The sequence below is a fragment of the Bactrocera neohumeralis genome, chromosome 2 (genome assembly GCF_024586455.1).
Source record: "Bactrocera neohumeralis isolate Rockhampton chromosome 2, APGP_CSIRO_Bneo_wtdbg2-racon-allhic-juicebox.fasta_v2, whole genome shotgun sequence".
Lineage (NCBI taxonomy): Eukaryota > Metazoa > Arthropoda > Insecta > Diptera > Tephritidae > Bactrocera > Bactrocera neohumeralis.
The window spans coordinates 11,336,908-11,358,741 of record NC_065919.1 but is presented as its reverse complement, the minus strand read 5'-3'; the positions used below and the strand labels follow the sequence as shown (position 1 = coordinate 11,358,741).

At 31.1% G+C, this 21,834-nt stretch overlaps 2 protein-coding genes across 5 annotated transcripts in view; both read left to right on the top strand.

Moving 5' to 3' along the window:
• LOC126751425 (maternal protein pumilio) overlaps positions 1-10,106 on the top strand; it is a 466,406-nt gene extending 456,300 nt beyond the window's left edge. For all 4 annotated transcript variants that reach the window (XM_050461680.1, XM_050461681.1, XM_050461682.1 and 1 more), the window contains 3 exons: positions 4,411-5,649; positions 5,717-5,885; positions 6,029-10,106. In XM_050461680.1, the coding sequence (XP_050317637.1) occupies positions 4,411-5,649; positions 5,717-5,885; positions 6,029-6,533 (1,913 nt within the window). In that variant the 3' untranslated portion in view covers positions 6,534-10,106. The remainder of the gene's footprint in view (positions 1-4,410; positions 5,650-5,716; positions 5,886-6,028) is intronic.
• The window catches only part of LOC126751442 (protein takeout), a 67,251-nt gene continuing 52,818 nt past the window's right edge, over positions 7,402-21,834 (top strand). Inside the window, exon 1 of the mRNA XM_050461712.1 lies at positions 7,402-7,410. The gene's annotated coding sequence lies outside the window, so the exon portion shown is untranslated. The remainder of the gene's footprint in view (positions 7,411-21,834) is intronic.

The window sequence follows — 21,834 nt, the reverse complement described above, 5'->3', positions numbered from 1 at the left end:
GTATGCATAGTATTTTTCTTGTTTTTATTTTATTCATAATCATAATCATTACAATAAAGGTAGGTATGCTTTTTTTCAAATTATCTCTAATTCATATAGTACATAATATTATGAATAGTCCACAATACCAATTTTTTTGTCTTTCTGAGAAAATATTTGCTTTTGTTTACACATTGTCTACAATTGACAATAGCTTACTTATAATTTAGTGTATTTTCGAATACAAAAAAAAAAATAAATTCTTCTACAGCGTATACCCGTATATGCCATTGCTATTTACCGTCACGACCATCGTCTACCTCCAATAACCCTATTTCTCTGGTTTTATGCGTGTACAGTTGTTCATCTGTTAATATTTGCTTTGCGCATTCCTTGTTGCGCTAACACACAGCTACTTCGGCTGCAACACATTGCTAGATAATGCAGCACATGAGCGGTTGGCTACTGCTTTTGTCACGCCTGCAACGCATAGGCCAACATTCACTTGACTTATTTTCTTACTCACATGCAATTTTCCCCATTTTTTTTTGTTTTTGCAATTCACAACTGCAATTGCATCCAAAGCTGCTACCAACACACCGCACAACAGCAATGATACCCGAAGTTACATGGACAATTACCATAACAGCAACAAGCAATTGCAACTCCCAAGCATTGCAATGTAAATACCAGAACGTGCGTCTTATAGTTATTTAAACATATGTCTGGCATCCTCATAGCAGCCTGTTGCCTGCCATCTGCTCCATCTGCTGCTTGTGCTGCACTTCTATGCGCACATAACTATTCCCGTGCTACATCCATACCTACACATTAAGGGTGACGGGTGAAGAGTGCACTGTGCATATGCATATGCCTGCGCACTTGGCTTTAATTGTTCTGACACAAGCGACACTTTGAGCTTCTGCAACCTTCACCTTCTCTCATCTACCTTTAGACTTTAACTATATATAGTACATACTCGTATATATGCTCCGTTAGCCTATTCGACTACACTTGCTTGTTTATGTTGAGGAGTATAGTCTCAGCCTCTCGCTACACTCACGCTACCGAAAGTGCGCATATCGCAAATTGCATGAATAATTCCCTTTAAATGCATTCGTGCGACGTGACACTCAATCTACTGCCTTGATGGGTAGTATTTGCTCCTCCTGCACAGCGTAAACTTTATGATTTGTCGTCAGTTGACATCATAAAATGCAGCACTGCATACATAAATACGCGCATTTCTATAAAAAGATATATGTACATATATAGGCCTACATATATTGGGTAGTCGAAAAAGTCTTTTCATATTTTTAATCAAACTTCAACTTATTCTTTTTATAAATATTTATAATAATAAAAAAAAAAATATGTACCAATTTGGTCGACCACTTTTTGCCATTTTTCCGCCAGAGACATTATTCCATCAGTGTAAATAGAAATCTCCAGAAGGGAAGCGAACCAACCATTGTTATATTACACGAAGCGAAGTACACGAAGTGGCTGGCGTGGTATTCTTCCACCTTTTTTACAAAAATTGCAAAATATAGCGAATTTCTTTATTATTTTCACTCATTTTTGAACAGCTGTAACTTTTTTTCAACTTCCCCGAATTTAATTTTTTTTTGTTAAATGAAGCTTAAAATCTCACCTTTCCAACGCTGTATGACACAATGTGATTGGTAGCACTGGAGATATACGACTGCAACGACATCCATTAACAAAATACGAAAAGACTTTTTCGACTACAATATAGATGGTATATTAGGGTGACAAGCTACAACCTTGAAATATTTATATTCGAGCACCAAGAACTTTTTTTATATAAATCACTTTACATTTATACGCAGTTAAAGTTGTGCATAAATATGCCTACATAGAGGCTGGTGACTGAGCATTCATACAGTACACCGTGTCGTATGAGCAATACAGCATCTCTAAGGCTCTTGTACGAATGCACAGTACATTTGATGCATACTAAGTTTAACGGCGTATAACTTTTAAAAGAGTATTTTTAAGGAAAAATTCAATAAGAGCTTTTTTGTAGAGCGGAAATATTTGTATTAAAAAATGGCTTTTCCGCAGTCGTGCAGTTAAAAAATTGATTGTAAAAGTTAAAAAAAAAACATGTTCAATATTGAGGAAAAGTAAAATTTTCCATTCACAATTTAAAATGAAAATAAAGTGTTTGGTTTCATTGGAGCTGGTTTTTACAGCAAAAACTGAAGTTTCAGGTTTGTATGCAAACCAGTTCAACTTGGAAATAATGAACACCCTAATGCATATGTATAAAAAGTATATAAAACCCCTCTTTGATCACCTTATTTTTCACTGCAGAGAGAGCTAGTGCATGTCTGTTATTGACAACTTGCGTTACGCTCTCATAAACGCGCTAAACCGATTGCTTAATTAAGCATTGGCGCTTTAGAAGTGCACAACGTTATAGTTTTTTTTTACAGTTATTATTTTAATATATTACTAGTGGCTTATGAGATGTCTGTCAATGAGCTGGAAGATTATAAAAAAAAAATAAAAAATAAAAAATATAAAAAAACGCTGAAGCATGCAAAAAATAATTTCCTATGATTGGATTTTTTTTTTTAATTATTGGTTCTGAAAGTAAATGTCTTCAATCCTGTGGATATCATTTATCATTCTCTATCATTCATACACAGATATGCCTTCCATTTGAAATATCACATTATTATAGTTTCATGCTCTTTAATGTTTAGCTTATTCCTTACAAGTCTAGCATAAATATTTTATAAGTGTTATTAATTTATACACTAACTCAAATAAGTTTTATACATATGTATGTATGTACATATATATTCATACAATCTGCTGGTTATATGTACATATCTATGTGCCTGAGCAGCTGCTTGAGAATTTGCCACAAACGAGTGAATGCTGACATACTTATAAACATAAATTAATCTTATGTTGTATGTATATAGCATGTACATATTTCAGTAATTTTCATGTCTAAATTTCCATCTGAGTTCTTTGTGAGAAACCGCAGTGTTAGCTTTAATATGTATGTGTGTATAATAAATTATCCACTTATGTCTAATAATATCCGCTCCGAAGTATACAATAAAGCGTTTCGAATAAATATATTATTAGTTATCGGCTTTCCGGTCTAATAGTTTGACATTCTTGTTTGTCTATGCATGTATGTATGTATGTGTGTAAATTTATAAGTGCACGTTGATGCATCCTTTGAGATTTAATTTATGGGAATGTGCTGGTTGGCTGGTCGTTGATTGCCATTGCAGGTTTTAATATTGAAATAATTTCCTACCAACATAAAGCAGGAAAAATAATTTTTGAAAGCAAGAGAAATCATTGAAACGAAAGACGAAATGACAGAAAAAAAGGAAAAATAATTTACGGCCGATCCGAGGTCAGAAAGAGTATGGGAGGGTGCGTGGTTGAATTTGTAAGTGATAAAAACGGTTTATCTCGATGATAGGCGTAAGCATCAGCAGCTTCCTGCTGCTGTAGCCGCCAGTCTTTGGAGCTTTGCCATTGGCGCTTCGCATTCGTGTGTCATATAGCAGAATGCAAGGTGTAAAGACTCATCCTTGACACCCTTCACTGCCAATAACGTCAGGTCAGCTGTGGAAAAACTGGAGTCAATATGGGATTTTAGACTTTTCTTCATCAATATCGCTGTTCTTACCTTTTTGATTACGCTCGGGGTGTATGTTATGTAGTATTGAGCCTTTAGCCCAGCGACCGCGTTACCCGATGCAATCCATGGTTCCTGGACTAAAGCCACGTCGTAGCCGCCCTTCTCTAAATTGAGAAGAAGCTCGGAAAAGGCGATCTTACTGTTGTGGAAGTTCATTTGGTGTACTCTCAGGTATTGGTTTTGGACCATCAGAATACTGACTGAGTTCTTTCCTTTACCTCCTGTAGGACAAGTGAAGTCGCCATGATTTCTTCTATGCCGAGATACTTTTCCACTTCACCCTTCTCCAACTTGTTTTTGTTGGCGTGCGCGGGGTGGCGCTTCTTAAGGCCAACGCACCACGCCATCTTCCCGAAACGCGCGTGCAGAATATCCTCTGCCGCCTTATTGCTCTGGAGGATGTAGCTTTGGCTTCCATCTTCTTTGACCGATTTAACACCATCCATCATATCTAGTCGGCACGTCCGGAGTCTGCCTAGGCACCGATGGAATATAAAAAATCTTACCACTTTTTGCCCACTGTGGTATCTATTATAACAATAAACTTTTTTGGTTTTCGGATTTTAAATAATTTTAAGCTGAATCTTGCTCACCGCCATACATATATACATATATAATATTAATGTACAAACACTAAGGTTAGCTTAAAATTTACTGTACATATACTATTTACATATAACAAATTTGCTCATTGTTTTCTTCATTTCCTTCCTTTTCTTTCATACGCGCAGGACTCGCCTTGAACACCAACTCGCTGACCGGTCGCCGCGATTCGTTTGATCGCAATACATCCGCCTTCAGCCCATCGGCAGTTGATTACAATAACAGCAGCACCAGCACACTACAAGCCGCTGCTGCTGCAGCCGCCGCTGCCGCCGCCGCACGCGGCAAATGGCCCGCCGCTGTGACCAACAGTTATGGTACATTGGGCGCCACCGCCTCGGCTAGTCCGATCGGCACGGCCATTACACCACCACCGCCGCAATCATGCCTTGTTACAAATCGTGCACCTGGCGCCGAAACCAAATATCGCCAGCAAATGGCAGTTGGTGCTGTTGGCCTGCCACCATCCGCCGTTGCACAACAAGTCGCCGCTGCGGCTAGTAGTATGTTCAGTTCAAGTAGTTCACTCTTCTCAAAACTGGCTATGCCGGGTGGTCCTGCTGCTGCCGCAGCTGCAGCCGCCGCCGCTGCTTCCTCACGTCATGCAGCTGCTACTGCCGCTGGCCTCAGTGCATCTGCAGCTGTTGCTGCTGCAGCCGCCGCCGCTGCCGCCGCAGTAGCTGGCCCACTGCAACCGGGACGTTCACGTCTACTCGAAGACTTCCGTAATCAACGCTATCCAAATTTGCAGTTACGCGATTTGGCTAATCACATTGTCGAGTTCTCACAGGATCAGCATGGTTCACGCTTTATACAACAGAAATTGGAACGCGCCACAGCTGCAGAGAAACAATTGGTGTTCAGCGAGATATTAGGTTCAGCTTTTAGCTTGATGACCGACGTTTTTGGTAACTATGTCATACAGAAGTTCTTCGAGTTCGGCACACCAGAACAGAAAAACACATTGGGTATGCAAGTGAAGGGGCATGTTTTGCAACTAGCTTTGCAAATGTATGGTTGTCGTGTCATACAAAAGGCGCTGGAGAGCATCTCCGCCGAGCAGCAGCAAGAGATTGTGCGCGAATTGGATGGCAATGTTTTGAAATGTGTCAAGGACCAAAATGGTAATCATGTGGTACAAAAATGTATCGAATGCGTTGATCCATCGGCGCTGCAGTTCGTCATAAATGCATTCAAGGGACAAATATACACACTAAGCACACATCCATATGGCTGTCGTGTCATACAACGCATATTGGAGCATTGTACTGCCGAGCAGACGCAGCCAATACTCGATGAATTGCATGAGCACACCGAGCAGCTGATACAGGATCAATATGGCAACTATGTTATACAACATGTGCTGGGTGAGTATGGTGTTGTAGCAAAGAGATTTATCAAAGATTTATGTTGATTGTGTATTTTCCATTGTAGAACACGGCAAACCCGAGGACAAGTCAATACTGATCGCCAGCGTGCGTGGAAAGGTTTTGGTATTGTCGCAGCATAAATTCGCCTCGAATGTTGTGGAGAAGTGTGTTACACATGCCACACGCGGTGAGCGCACCGGACTTATCGATGAAGTGTGCACATTCAATGACAAGTAAGACACGAAATTCACTTTAATATCAGTAATGATATTGTCACTACGTTACAGTTTAATTGTCAAATTGTTAAAAACAATTAATATGTTTGTTTTTATGTCATATTTTCTTATGCTAAAACATTTGCTTTCCCCCCCTCTAGTGCTTTGCACGTCATGATGAAGGATCAGTATGCCAACTATGTGGTACAGAAAATGATCGATGTCTCGGAGCCGACACAACTTAAGAAACTCATGAATAAGATACGCCCACATATGGCCGCATTACGCAAGTACACCTATGGCAAGCACATCAATGCCAAGCTGGAAAAGTATTTCATGAAGACAGCCAATCCGATAACAACAACAGCCGCAAGCTCGTCAATCGTCGCTACCAGCATCGCACCCTTAACAACATCGGCTTGCAGCACAGCGTCTGGCCTAACCATTACCACGCCCACAAGCAGCGTGACTACCGGCCTCACAGTCGGCACACCCATAATGATACAAGAGAATGGCATTAATGTCACACCGGTGGGTCAGACATCGCCAGCAGCATCATCATGCACCGTCTCGACTAACAGCAGCAGCGCTACCTCTGTGGTGACTGCCGTCAATAGCGGCCTGGGACCCATTGGTCCACCCACCGCTAACGGTGTAGCGTTGTAAAGCGCGCTTTGTATGTTAAATAAAGCAATGTACTGAATGCTTGCTGTACAAGTGTAGCGGAATTTCGAAAGAAATATGTTGGAGCGTCATGCTGAAGGCACACAGTTTTATTAGTTTATAGCAATAAGTAGCAGCATTATAGAGCATAAAGCAGAAATTTATTATAATTTGAATGTGTAACTTAGTTTTAAGATATGCTGTGTTTTTCGCGATTTTATTTAGATTTTAAATTTTTCAAAAACCACACACACACACACACGCACTTTAGAGTGCAACAAAGCAGAAGCGAAATGAAAAAGTATTTCGTATTGAAAAATAACAGTTTAAACGGTCGGTAATTGCAAAAAAACCAGTAAGATTAAACACAAGAATCTCGTTGAGTAAAAAAAGAGTAAAAAAGAGCATTGCGTTAGCTATGCAGCTCGTATTTTTATAATATATTGAAAGCTTAAAACGTTTCGTAAGTGTGAAAAGCAGAACTAAGGCCAAATAAACAAAAAGCTATACATACATATATATAGCGCTCGATTTAAGAGGCGTACATAAACGCTATCAAAAGGCAACAAAATCGTTAAGCTAAATGCTAAATAAAACTTGATTTGTAAACATTTAAACACGCGCGAAAAAATAAAAGAAAAAGTGTACTAGCACACATGCAAAAATATTTTATGAAAAACTGAAAAAGTTGAAGTTTTATAAAAAGAAAATTTAATTAAAGGCTTATAAAAAGAAAAGCGTTCGTTTAAGAATTTCGTTGCACACAAACTTTCTTATATGCAACGGCGCATCTAACGGTTATAACTATATGAAAAAGAAAACAAAGAATGAAATCATACGAAGAGAACACACACACAATTGAATCATAAAAACATAAAAAGTAAAAGGCGTAAATAATACATACAAGAAAGTGCTGAAATTTTTGTATAAGAGAAAAAAAACACAAAAGAGATAACATGAAAATAAGTTTAGTTTTAAAAACAGTTTACTATATGTATATTAAAAAAAAGTAATTTCTTAGCAGCGTGCCGTCATATAAACACGCTGGCAAACACACAAGTGCAGCACACGCGTGCCACTGCTCGTTGTCATAAAAGAGCCAACGTAGCAAGGCTGGTGGCAGCGCTTAATTATAGGCGCATGTGTGTGAAAAACGGCGCTTCAATTTATTAAGCGTGTGACTGCAACAATTTTTTGAACCGTAGGCATTTTAGTAGCTTTTCGTTTGTTATTTATTAGCAAATGCAAGCATATAAACACACAAACAACACACACTCACACACAACACATGCAAAGAAACAAAAGCAAAACGTGCAACGCAAGCATTTGCGGTAAGAACCAAACAGTTCGCCAGCAATGCTTAAAACAAAGGACTTTTATATATACAAAAATAAATTAATTAATTAACATAACCACAAACTAAACTCATTAAGGACTTGTTGCGCACAAATTGGCAGTTCGACGCGTTGAGCGTGCGTGCTACAATAGCTGAGGCGATATTTTACGTGAGCAGCAATTGGCATGTCTTGTATAAAATGCATGTAAAAATGTTCATAAAAATTCATGTACAAATTTCATAACACAAAATGGTAGTGTAAACAAAACAAAAAAAAAACAATTTCATACAAACATTTCTATGGAAACAAAATTAAGTTACATTCACAACAAAATTGTCAATAAGATTGATTTCGGAAACTTAACTGCATGCAGAAGTTAAATGTTTCTTTCAAAAGCATAATTATTTTAATTGTGGCACAGTTTCAAATAAAAGCAAGCCATAGCTAACAATAGATGTGTAATATAATACGATGTACTTCTGTGCTAGGTTTTGCTTATACATTTTTATATATTATTTTCCATTTGCTATATGCAGACAGTGAAAAAAATGTATTTGGCATAAAAAGCACAAGAAAAAGCAGCTGATTCTCTATATTTACATATTAAAATGTCAAATAACAAAACAAACACAAGAAAAAGCAGCTGATGCTCTATATTTACATATTGAAATGTCACATAATTTTATGACGTTTCATGTCGTTTGTTACAATAACATTTCTTTAATGCCAGTGCAAGTAAGAAAACTGCATTCACTTAATATATAAATAATTTGCAACTGACAGCTACGCTTAATTTCCAAAACAAACTCAAAAACTTAGCAACGCTTTTGTGGCAGCAATGCCCAAACGTTTATAATATATCATTGCATGTAAATAACAACATCAAGCGAAGCGTTAAAATAACCTAATTTCTCCATAAGCGTTGAAAATTCGTTTCCATATTAAAATATGAATTGAAATTATTTGTAAAATATGTAATATTTGTATTTGTAAAAAAAATGTAATATTGTGTAAAAATTTTAATAATTTGTAAAAAAACAAGGTATAAATAATTTGTAAATGCGCGCTTTAGTATTAATAGACACGAAAACTAAAACTTGTACAAACTATATTTACACTTTGGCTCGTGACTGCAGCGAGTTTCGACATGCAAAGCGCTCACAAAGAAATTCGCCAGACACACACGCACACACTACCATGAACGCCACCATTTTGTGCGCAAAATCGTAATCATTTGTGCGCTGCTGCAAGGCAAATGATTACCCAAACATATATTGTAATTTGTATTCGTGCGTTAACATACATACATAAATACATCTAATATATAAAGTACATAATACGTAAGCATTGTAAATGTAAGAGTAATATTAATAGTTTTTAGAGTGAAGCAACAACTAAAATACGCGACGCAGACAAGCAACTGTTTTTGTTTTTTAAACCTAAAGCAAAGTAGGGTTTATACATATGTATGTAATGTAAAATTATTTTTCTGTATGTAATGTAAAATTATATTTCTGCTGTTAGTATTCAAAAGCAAAAATTGTAAACTTTTGTAGTAATTGTAAGCGAAAAAAAGAGTTTGCTGCTAAACACAGCGCGAAAGACAGTTGAAAATTTTGAAAATTTTGCTAATTTTTTAAACACTTTTTTTAACATAATTTTTGTTCTTTAGTATTTGTAATAAAAAAGAATGTTTGTGTAATTTTGTTTGTAAAAAATACCACTTTAGCATACATATAAGCATAAGTTTCACTGATACATGCACTTTTTTCGACACGCTTACGCAAAAGTGACGCGAAAAATATTATGTGCTGATTTTAAAAATATAAAACTAATGAAATTTATGTATTAAAAATAAACCTATAATTAATAAATATGTAATATACGAAAAGGAAAATGTAAAATCAAATCATAAAACACATGCAACTTTGCAACGTGGAAAATATGTAAAATATTAGTTGAAAAACAACAAACAAACAATAATACAAAAAAAATACAAAATATTATATAATTTAAAATTAAACTCAAAACTGTAAGCATTGAATTTGTAAATCGTGTAAGTCAAATTAATTGTAACGTCAACGCCGGTCGCGCACGATCAGCGCATTGGTTTATGCATTTGTATGCGCGTACGCAACGGAACATCTGTATGTATGTACAATAAAATGTTTTATGTAAAATTTTGTAAAGAAAAAAATGCGAAAATAATTCCAAATATACCAGCAAAAGCGCATAAAAACATGCAAATGTTTAAGCAAATTAATGTTTAAGCCTGAAGACAATTGGAAGGAAGACAACAAAAGTTGTTGCATGCAAAATGAATTTAAATCAGCAACACACAGAAGAAGGCATGTTAACTTGAGGAAATGTTTTTAAAAATGAGGAAACTGCTATTGGCGCTTACACGCTGACAATAAGCGTACTTTGCGCTCAAACACACCGTTAAGCCCGAAATTTGGTGAAAGAAGCTAATTTGGCGTTTTTGTAGTTGTGCAGAAGAATTAAATGCTTGATTCATACGCCACACAAATTGTGGGCAACACAAATTTTAATAACTGAATTTCGGATAATTTCGAAAATATTTATAAATGCGCATATTGCACAATAATATTGATTTCACCGACATATTTTTGTAGTTGTAGCGGCATAAAGTGTTAGTTGCAAGTAAATTCAAGCAAAGCGGATTGTAAAATTTTATTTTAGACAGCAAAATCAGCTGACAAAATGCAATAAATTTGTCGAAAAAAAATTACGCTGATGTGCAGTTATGCAAGGAATGCAATGTATAAAGCAAAAGCAAAAAAAAGTAAATAAAAATTATTTCTAAAAACCAACAGCCTGTCTGATTAGATTTCATATTGTAGCATCCAACTACTAAATACATATTAAAAAATAAATAAGTTAAAAGTATAATACATGAGCCACTTAATGGAAAAGAATTTTACATTTTACCACAAGCATATGCGAACTCTTATAAATACGCATACAAACATACTTTTCACTCTCTATGAATATATATATATATATATACATAAATATAAAATATACTTATTACTGAACATGTAGTTATTATTAATACAATATAATAGTGTGTACCATTTATATAAAGGATTACAAGTAAAATCGTATAAATATGTAGTATTTGTAAAAGAATTTAAATATTATTAACTGTAGTGCATATGTTTATAAAATTCGTACATATAAATAAATAAATAAAAAAGAAATACAAGCAAAACAAAAATATTTACTTATGTAGCTTGTAAAAATACGAAAAGCAGCAAAGAAAAACAGACTTACTGAATATTCAAAGTAAAATGCATAAAATGTAGTAAAAGTAATAATGAAGCAAAAAACGCAAGTAAATGCTAATAAGCACACTTAAATAGACTAACTAGCAAGCGAGCAAGCAAATAGCTATATTGTAGCGAAAGTCTTTAATTATGTATACACATATGCATATATAAAGTACATACACACTTATGCAAGTAGCTACAACAACAATAAAATTGCAATTGCGTTTCAGATACAAAAGGTGCATAAGGTGCAGAAATTATATAAAAGTTTGCTTTATGTAGATAACAACAAAATAAATATGAAGAAAAACATTTTTGAATTTTATTAAAAAAAATTATTTTAAAAAATTTGGTTTCAAAAAATTTATTTAAGAAATTTTAATTTGAAAAAATTTTGTGTTAAAAATTATAATAAACAAAGTATTTTAAAAATTTTAATTTAAAATTAATTAATTTAAAAAAATTGATTTTGAAAATTTTATTTAAAAAAAAATATCTTAAAAACATATTAAAAACATATTAAAAACACATTGATATAAAAAAATTTTAATTACAAAATTTTGTTTTAAAAAAATTATTGAAAAAAGTATTTTAAAAAGTTTTATTTTAAAAAATTTTAATTTTAAAAATCTGATTTTGAAACAATTTATTTAAAAACATTTATTTTTAAAACTAAAAAAGCCTAAATTAACTGAAAAGCAAGCATTTAACTTTAAATTTTATTTTAAAAACAGCAATTAAAGCTTAAATTACGGTAAACTTCAAACTTTACAAATTGGTTACATATTCCTTTTTTTCTTTTTTATTTACCTATACTGAAACCCATTTCGAAAACCATTTAAAAAATGTCGAACATCATGTCTACAATATGTAATTTCTGCGCAAATTTACTGTTATATGCGAAAAGAAAATGCCCCTAAATGAAACCAAACAGTTAAAAAATCGCCGAAAACAGTGGCTAATACACACACACACATTTTATTGACGTCGAAGTGAACACATTTCATAAAAAAAAATTAAAATGATAATATAAATGTTTATTTTTTTTTACTTTACAAAAAGTGTGAATTTTTATTTGAAAATTATTCTGAATTTAATAATAATACTTCTTCAGTGATCTTAATAATATGTATAATAAAAAGGCACGAATTGTCTATGTGTTTTATAAATGTAAAATTATGCTCGAGAAGTTATTCAATTTTCTATAATATAATTTATAATTGCTTTTTTTTGTACAAATATTCTTTTGTAATTGTATTAATATTTTTGTTTTTAGCAATAATATTTTTTTGTAACACTATTTTCATTTGTAAAAGTATTTCCTTTTTTGTAAATTTTTTTTGTATATTTTTTTTGTAAATTCTCTTTGAACCATTTTTTTTGGAGTAAAATTTTTAATTGCAGCAATATGTACTTTATTTGTAAAAATATATTTTTATGTAATAATATCACTTTTTACATTTTTTTTTGTACATTTTTTTTCAATTTTCTTTAACTATATTATGTTTTTATTTTTATTTTTTTATTATTATTTTTTTGTACTATTTTTTGTAATAAAATTTTTATTTGCAACAAAACATATGTACGTTTTTTGTAAAAATATTTTTTTATAACCTTTTTTGTAATATTTTTTTTCTAATCAAATGCAATAATTTTTTTTTGTAAAAATATTTATTTTTTTAGTAATATTATTTTTGTAAATTTTTTTTTATTATCTGTTTTGTAATAGTTTTCGTAATATTTTTTTTTTTGTAATCAAATCTGTTTGCAAAAAAAAATTTTTTTGTAAAAATATTTAGTTTTTTGTAATATTTTTTTATAATGTAATATAAAATATTTTTTGTAGTATTGTTTTTAATAATATTTTTTTATAAACTCAAAATTTTCCTATACCTTTACTTGTGTGTATGTGCCAAATGCTCTGTGGTGATTTTTAAATTTTCATTACCTCGAAATTACTTAAGGAATATTTACTGCTGCTTCAACAACAACTAAAACAACAACAACAACCTTTAAACATATTTAACTGCGTCTGTTGAATATAATACCCATAAAAATGTGTATGTACGTTTTAAGTAATAATTATTTCGTATTTCTAGTATTTTCGTAAAAATTTGTTTAGATATTTATAAAAAATAGTCGAAATTATTTGTAAATGTACAATTTTGTAACAAAGAACAACAACAAGTACCGCAAAATGTACGAAATTGTAAAATGTATTGTATTTGTATGTAATGTAATGTATATCTACCAATCCTAATTCACTTACTAACTGTATTTGTATTTGTATAATATTTTTGTAATAAAGTGAAATTGTAATTTTTGCCTCAACTTGATTTGCATCGAAATGATCAAAGCCAAACAAAAAAGATAAGAAAAAACAAAAACAAAAACAAAAACGAAAACGAAAAATTATGTAAACAAGAAAAGCTGTAAAAATTTGTATTTTAAGCTGCGCCGCAAAGCAGCGAAAATTGTGTTATTTGTAAAAAGGAAAAAAATGTAAAAAGCAACCATGCCCACAATCCACAAATGGCGAATTCATTCTGCTAATGAGCTTGTTTATATCTACATACACTGTGTGAGCCACCTTTATGGTACATACCTACACATACATATACATTGTACATCTACTTGCATACCAATTTGAGTTTTCATGAATAAAGTAAAAGCGAAATGCATTAGTAGTTTTAAATGCGTGCATAACGGCAAATATATATATATATATATATATATGTACATGCACATGCGTACAATATTTTAAGCGAAACATAAGGTCAATTCATTATGAGTATCATTATTGTTTAATTCATTTTTTTTATTTACATACCTATACATATACATACATATAAACAACGCAAAACACCTAGAAATGTGCAAGCGTAACTAAGCAAATATATCATTTAAATATTTGTATGTAAACTATGTCATTACTTTGTAGTATTTCTTCTTATATAACTTTATTTAACTAAGGAAAAACAAGCGAACATTTGACTTTTATGTAAACCAACCAACCAATGCAACCACCACGCCTATTTTTAGGTATTTCTAATTTTACGCATTTCATGTTTCTAAATATTTTAATTATTATTATTATTAATTATATTGCTGTTAAATTACTATTATGTTTATGTGCATAAGTTAGCGGTGTGACATTTATATATACATACATGCATATGTATGTATATAGACACGTCTACCAACCAAATCTACTACCGAACTACCTATCTACAAATGTCATACATACATACATACTTCGCTATGAAACTTGTTCATTCTTACACATGCATACATACATACATATTAATTATTTTTTTCAAAATACATATAAACAAAGAAATTGTAATTGTAATTTTATGTAAAACACAAATATATTTAAAAGAAATTTGAGAAAAAGAAAAAACTTGCAAATTTTTATTGTTTCCCATTGGATATCTTTCGCATTGGTGATTTAGCCTTTATGATTTTTGCAGGATTAACACTTCTTTAGTGGCTACGAGCGACGCTTTGGGGGGCAGCGTTTATATTTGGCGCTTTTATAACCTCTACAGGGTATATTATTTTTAACAGGAAGTTGGTAACAGCCGAAAGGAAACGTCGGCGACGAGATGACTCGATTTAGTTATGCCTGTCTCTCTGTTCGTCCGCTGTATATATGTATGCTAATTAGGTCCGTATTTGTTGAGATATCAACTTGAAATTTTACAAAAGTGCTTTACTCACAAAAAAGCTGTTCATTTGTTGAAATAGCTGAAATTGGACCACTATATCATATATGTATGTAGCTGCCATACAAACTGAACGATCAAAATTGAGTTCTTGTATAGGAAAATTTTTTGGTTACCGATATATCTTTATGAAATTTGGCAGGGATTGTTCTCCAAAGCAATGATACAAAATGAAAAATTTTTCCAGATCGGACCACTATATCATATATGTATGTAGCGGCCATACAAACTGAACGATCGAAATTAATTAATCTTGTATGGGAAATTTTTTTGCTTGTGAAGGGTATTCTAGCTTCCGTGCAACCGAGGTTGACGTTGTTTCTTGTTACTGTTGTTTTTATACCCGTAGCACTTTTCTCGAAAGTGTGAAGGAATCGTTGCAATGTAAAATGATAGCAAATCAAACGTCTGCACGATTGAATAATGAATGAGGAGTTATCATGTGAAGTAGTGCGAGTACGTTTACCAGGCACCACTGCTGAAATTGTTTAAGGGAGTAGTAGGAGACGATACAGAGAGTCCCTAAATAATGTTCCAACAAATTTGAACTGAGTGGTATTATGAAAATCGATCGTAGCTTACGCCGTTGTAACAAATTTTTATACTTCGTGAAATGTCAAAACTGTAGAAATGAGCACTTAAATTGAAGTAAAATGTGTCAACTCTCATGAGTTTCAATGAATGAGAGCATTCATTAAGTGAAGTACAGCTATTTTATGGCCACAGAAAACTGTGTTTCCCTGTTGATCCTATTCTTTTGTTATGGTTGCCGGCAATAAAACCGATTATACTCAGTATTTTTGACCCTGTCTCAGCTTATCAATTTTAGGTAAATATTGGTAATTTCTTACTGAGAGTTTCTAATCAGATTCAGTGTTGCGATTAATATTCGAAAATAGCTATAACCTCTCATAGTCACAGGTAAATATTCGAATTTAGCGGTGAGAAATTGGACATGGTTATTGGTCATAGCCTTACGGAAAAGCGCGAAAAAATACTAGAAGCGTCAAGTGACGGAATCTTTTGTATAAAATCTAAAATAACACAATTTATATAAATCAGCATTTTATAGCAAGCAACCTGGACACATAACCTTAAAATGAAGTGTACATTAAATTCTAGAATGGAATTACATAGCATTTCAAGGAGAGCTCATTTTTTCTTAAATATTTGTGGAAACATTTTACTTAAAATTTTAATTTAATAAATATAAGAATAGGTATGTATTTCATTATGGCAAATCAAATTCACGTAAAACACTATAGCAGCAATTTCGTGGAAAGGCAACATATTGTCAAAAAGCAGTCGAGGACAAAGACAGCTACTGTTTCACTGTTTTTTGCAATTTCTGCAGTAAACATTGAATTCAAATTGTGTTAATTATACTTAGGTAATGCATTTTCTTGAAATGAAATTAAAACAATTTTAATTAACTTATTTCAAGAATTAAAATTAATGAATTAATTAAAAATTATTTTATTTAATTGATTTTACTTAAATCTTAATTAATTACTTAATAAATTAAACTAATTTTACTTAATTAGTTATTAAATTAATTAATTACATTAATTAATGTAGTAGAATTATTAATTTAATTAAATAATTAAATACATTAATTTTACTTAATTAGTTAGTTAATTAACTAATTAGATTAATTACTGTAGTTAATTAGGAAATAAGTAAATAAATTAATTAATTCGTTTATAATATTAAGTAAGTACATTTTCCTTATGTTAATTAAGATATTAAAGTTATTAATATACATACATATTTAAGTAATAAGAAAATAAGTAAATTTATTTATTTAAATATAAAATTTTCACTTACTTAAAAAAATTTGTTTTGTTTTGTTAAAATTAATTAAAATTAATTTAATTTAATTAAAATTAAAACTATTTAATTAGTCAACTGTTTCATTATTAATTGCGACTTTTGCATTAAATATTGAATTCAAATTCTGCTAATTGAATTTATATAATAAATATACTTTGTTACATCCTGTCAAATTAGTAACTTTTTTAATTAATTTACTAAAATGTAAAGGTATTAAATAATTCGTAAATATTTTTTAATTATGATAACTAGTTTTACTTAATTAATTAAGTAAGTAATTAATAAATTCAATCCTTTATTTTAGTTGCTTAATAAATTATTTAAAGAGAAAAAATTAATTTATTAAATAAATTGGTATAAGTAAAATTATTTAATATAATTTAAGCAAAACTCATTACAATTAATAATTTGACTCACTTAATTAAGTAATTGAAAAAATCATTCTTATACAAAGCCAACTTTTAATTATTATTAACTGTTCCTAAAGTAAATACAGAATTCATATTCTTTTAATTATATTTGAACAATGAAGTTTCTGTATGAAATCCAATAAAATTAATTGTTTTTAATTACTACTTATTTTATTAATTATTTTTAATTAATTTAATTAAAAAAACTTAGATTAATTAATTAATAATTTTAAATAATTTAGGTAAACCTCATTACAATTCATAATTTTACTTACTTAATTAATCAATTATAACAAAGCCATTCTCATACAAAGTCAACTGCTTCATTATAATTAGCAAGTACTGCAATAATTTTTGAATTCATATTGTGTTAGTTATTTAAATAATGAATTTTCTTAATAAAATCCAGTGAAATTAATTATTAAATAATTAGTTAAAAAATTAAGGTTAATTAATTCAAAAAATTCATTATAATTAACTTAGTTAATTAATTAATTGAATAAAATAATTAATTACTTTTAATTAACTAATCATAATATAAGATTAATTATAAAAATATTTTTTTATTATAGTTAATTATAAAAAATATTTTTAATTAATTAATCTTAATTTTTTAACTAAACTAAATTAATTAAATAATAATTTTATCTACTTTATTAATTTTAATCATAATTTTATTAAATTAATTAATTAACTAAGTTGATTTGACTTAATAAAATATATTTAATTAATTAAATTTACTTACTTAATTAATTAACTCTAAGTAGTCTTTTGAAATAAATAAACTAAATTTATATTATTTTTCTTTAATTATTTAATTCATACTACAATTTTATTTAATTAATTTAATCACTTCATCAACTTAATTATGAGTTTAAGCTAAATTAATTAAATAACATATGTAATGGATTTTATCGAAATTAGTAAATTATTATTTATTAATTTATTAAATGTTATTAATATAACTTTTACTTAAGAGGTTGATTTTTATTACATTTTTTTTTTAATTTGACTTATTTAATTCATTAATTTTAGTTACTCAATTTACTTAAATAATGAATTAATTTTAATGAGTTTTTAAATGAATTAATTAAATAAAATTTTATATAATTAGTATATTGTTTTTGTAAATTGATTAATTAAAATTAATCTTATTTAATAAGTAATTTTTTTATGAATTTTGCTTAAATTAATTAATTTAAACTACTTTTTTTTAATTAGTAAATTTTTATTAATTTTCCTTAATTAATTCATTGAAACAAATTCATATAAAAATATAAAAAGTCAACTTAAATACAAACAGAAAATCAAAATTAAACTATTAAAGCCCTTATAAAAATTAGAGAAAAAAATGTACGACTACATAACGGACTTATGTATGTATATTCAAATATTTATTTTATATAAAATGTAATAAATGATAAGAAGTAGTAAAAATGCGAGTTTAATGATATAACTGAGTATAATCATAATTGAAGATGCATTTGCATTGTAGCTATACATATACAGTTCATATGTAAATCAAGTATAGTATGTATTGTATGTACATATGCGTGCACAATAATGTACATACAGAGTACATAAATATTTTGTATGCAAACGCGTTACGTGAACATAAACGGAATCGCGATTTTTTTTTTGTAAATTGTATAAAATGAAGGCATATACATACAAGTACATAAGCACTTACATAGAAATGATAGATAACAAAGATAATAAATAACGGTCTAGCTGAAAAATATTAATCAGAATAATATCACTTAAAGAAGATTTCGAGTTTTTCTACAAAGTCAAAGTTAATGAAGAGCTATTTTTTATAAAACACCAGCAATTGGTAACGGTACTTTGTACTCGTAGGTTTTATGGAATGTGCAACATTTTTTCAAAACAACAAGCAGTTGGGGAAGTGGCGCAGGTTTTAAAAAACACACAACTTATAAATAACAGTAAAACTCATAGTAATCTAGAAACTGCCCAACAGTTGAAGACGCATACATACAGACATAAGTGAAACTTAAAAAAAAAGAAATAATAGAAAAATTATAAATCAAATAAGCTGATTGAAATAATCGCTGTAATAATGGCAAACAGGTTTTTATTGTAAAAATTGTCAAATTCAGAGCTTCCTTACCGGCAAGCGAAAATCCATTGAAGAAGAAAATAAATGTGTGATGGCTATACATACATACATACATGCATGAAATATACATTACGTAGTGGCGAGTGGACATTTTAAAGCAGTTTTTTAAAACATTGACGAGTAAGACAGAATTATTAAGAAAATTTCGTCATAAGAAACTAAATGTGTAAGCAGCAGACATACATACATACAAACATATTAACATAAATGGCATTATATACAGTTGCATTGCAGAAATAACCACATGAACACTAAACATAAGGATGATAAAAATATATGAGCTAAACTGTCACCGAACGTAAAATTCCGAAGTAAAAGAGGCGAAGCAGGCCTGTCACTAAAACAAGCTGGACTCGAAAGAAATTAGTTTAGGTTGCTGGATTATGCTGCCAAATTTTCTCAAGCTAATATTCAAGTTGAAATCTTCACATTTTTTCATAAATACTTTTCTTTTTTAAGCAAAACAATATGATTAACAATGACCCAAGATTAAGGATAACAACATAAATACTTATGTCCTATTTGTACAAATAGAGCGTTTTCCAAAAATGGTGATATGATGTCTTCAAAAAAAAAAACTTATTTTTAATGTGTTTATTTAATGTGCAGTACAATCGATACAATTAAGTTCTGGATATAACATCATAACAATCTTCCTTTTTATGAACGAATTCGATGAATATTTTTCCTCTAAATCAAGTCGCAGTCATGAATAGCACGTTCAATATTGACTACTAAAGCTTGAAGGGAGTCTGGTTTATTGCCAAATACCCATGACATCAAATAACCTCACAAGAAGTTGACTAATGGTGTTAAATCACAACTTTTGGAGACCATGCAATGTCACAATTTCTTGAAATAAACGAATCTCCAAACTTTTCTCGCAATAATTCGGTTGTTTTACGTGCTGTGTGGTACGAAGCACCGTCTTGTTTGAACCAGATGTTCTCAAGAGATCAACTTCTTCCAATTGCGGCCACAAAAAGTTGGTTATCATCGATCTAAACCGCTCTCTATTGTTAGTAACGATGTCACCAGCTTCATTTAGAAAGAAGTATGGACCGATGACTACACCAGACCAAAAACCACCCCAAGCTGTCAATTTAGGTGAATGTAAGGGTTGTTCATGAATAATGTGTGGATTTTCTTCGCGCCAGAATCGACAGTTTTGTTTCTTTACCGCACCACGCAGATGAAAGTGAGCCTCATTGGAGAAGATGATTTTCTTAAAAAAATCGTTATCATTTTCAAGTTATTCCAAGGCAAAATCAGTAAATTCACGACGTTTACGGTCGTCGAATGGCTTTAGTTCTTGAGTGAGAACAATTTCTTGCGGATGAAAGCCCAAAATCTTTCTCAAAATCCGCCAGGTTGTGATTTGAGACGGTCCCAATTCTTACGAACGTCTTTTAACCGACAAATTGCGATCTTCAGCAACACTTGCCTGAACGGCAGCAATATTTTCAATACTTCGAGCGGTTCTTTGTCTTATTGGCACTTGAACATTATGTAAAGAAAATGTACACTTGAAATGTTCAGCAATTCGATGAATAGCGAGGACTGGTGGACGATTATTACGGTCGAAAATGGCAAAACCGCACGAAAAGTTGCAATTGGAGTACGATTATTTTGATATTAATATTGAATAATTTGTAGACGTTGTTCTTGCGCATATCTCTCCATGGTGAAAATGAAGATGTTACTGAATACAATGAAAAAAAAATTACACAGCATGGCGACACTTAGATATCATATCATCCCTATTGGAAAACCCGATACATTCCTCAGCACACTGTATGGCTGCTCCACCCTAAATAAGTGTAGATTCCCTTAATTTTCGTTTTCGTTAATTATCGTCAAACAACAACTCGATTGCTGAAATATTAAATTTGTTTAACGGCACTATTCAAAAACGCATAGGATTAATTTTGAAACTTCACATAAGAGTTCTTCATGTTCTCACAGAAAGAAGTTTGCTTCGCCGCATCAAAGATTATGACGTACTTATCAGACGTAACCAACTTGAACCAGTTTTTTGCTTGCAAGAATTAAAAACTAACGGTGTTTTTCAAAAAGAGCGCTGCAAAAGTAAAGAAAAACGGTTTGGAATTTCAATGAAATTCTTTAATCCTGTGAAAGTACATTCGATGCCATTATGTATGGAACTGGATTTCTTTTGCATGGCCACCACGGGCACGCTTGCAGAAGTCCAGACGCTGAACCCAATTTTCGACGGTTTTCAAGCATAAATCGGCCGATACTGCTGCAATTTCACGTTCGATATCCGTACGAAGTTCATCAATCGTCGCTGGCTTGTTGGCTTAGACCATAGATTTGACGTAGCCCCACAGGAAATAGTCTAACGGCGTCAAATCGTACGACCGAGCGGTAGCGATTCCCATTCACAGTAACGTGACGGTCTTGATCATTACGGAAGAAGTACGGCCCAATGACGCCGCCGGCCCATAAATCGCACCAAACCGTAATTTTTTCGGGATGCAATGGTGACACATGGAGTACATGTGGATTGCTGCCTGAACAATAACGCATATTTTGTTTATTG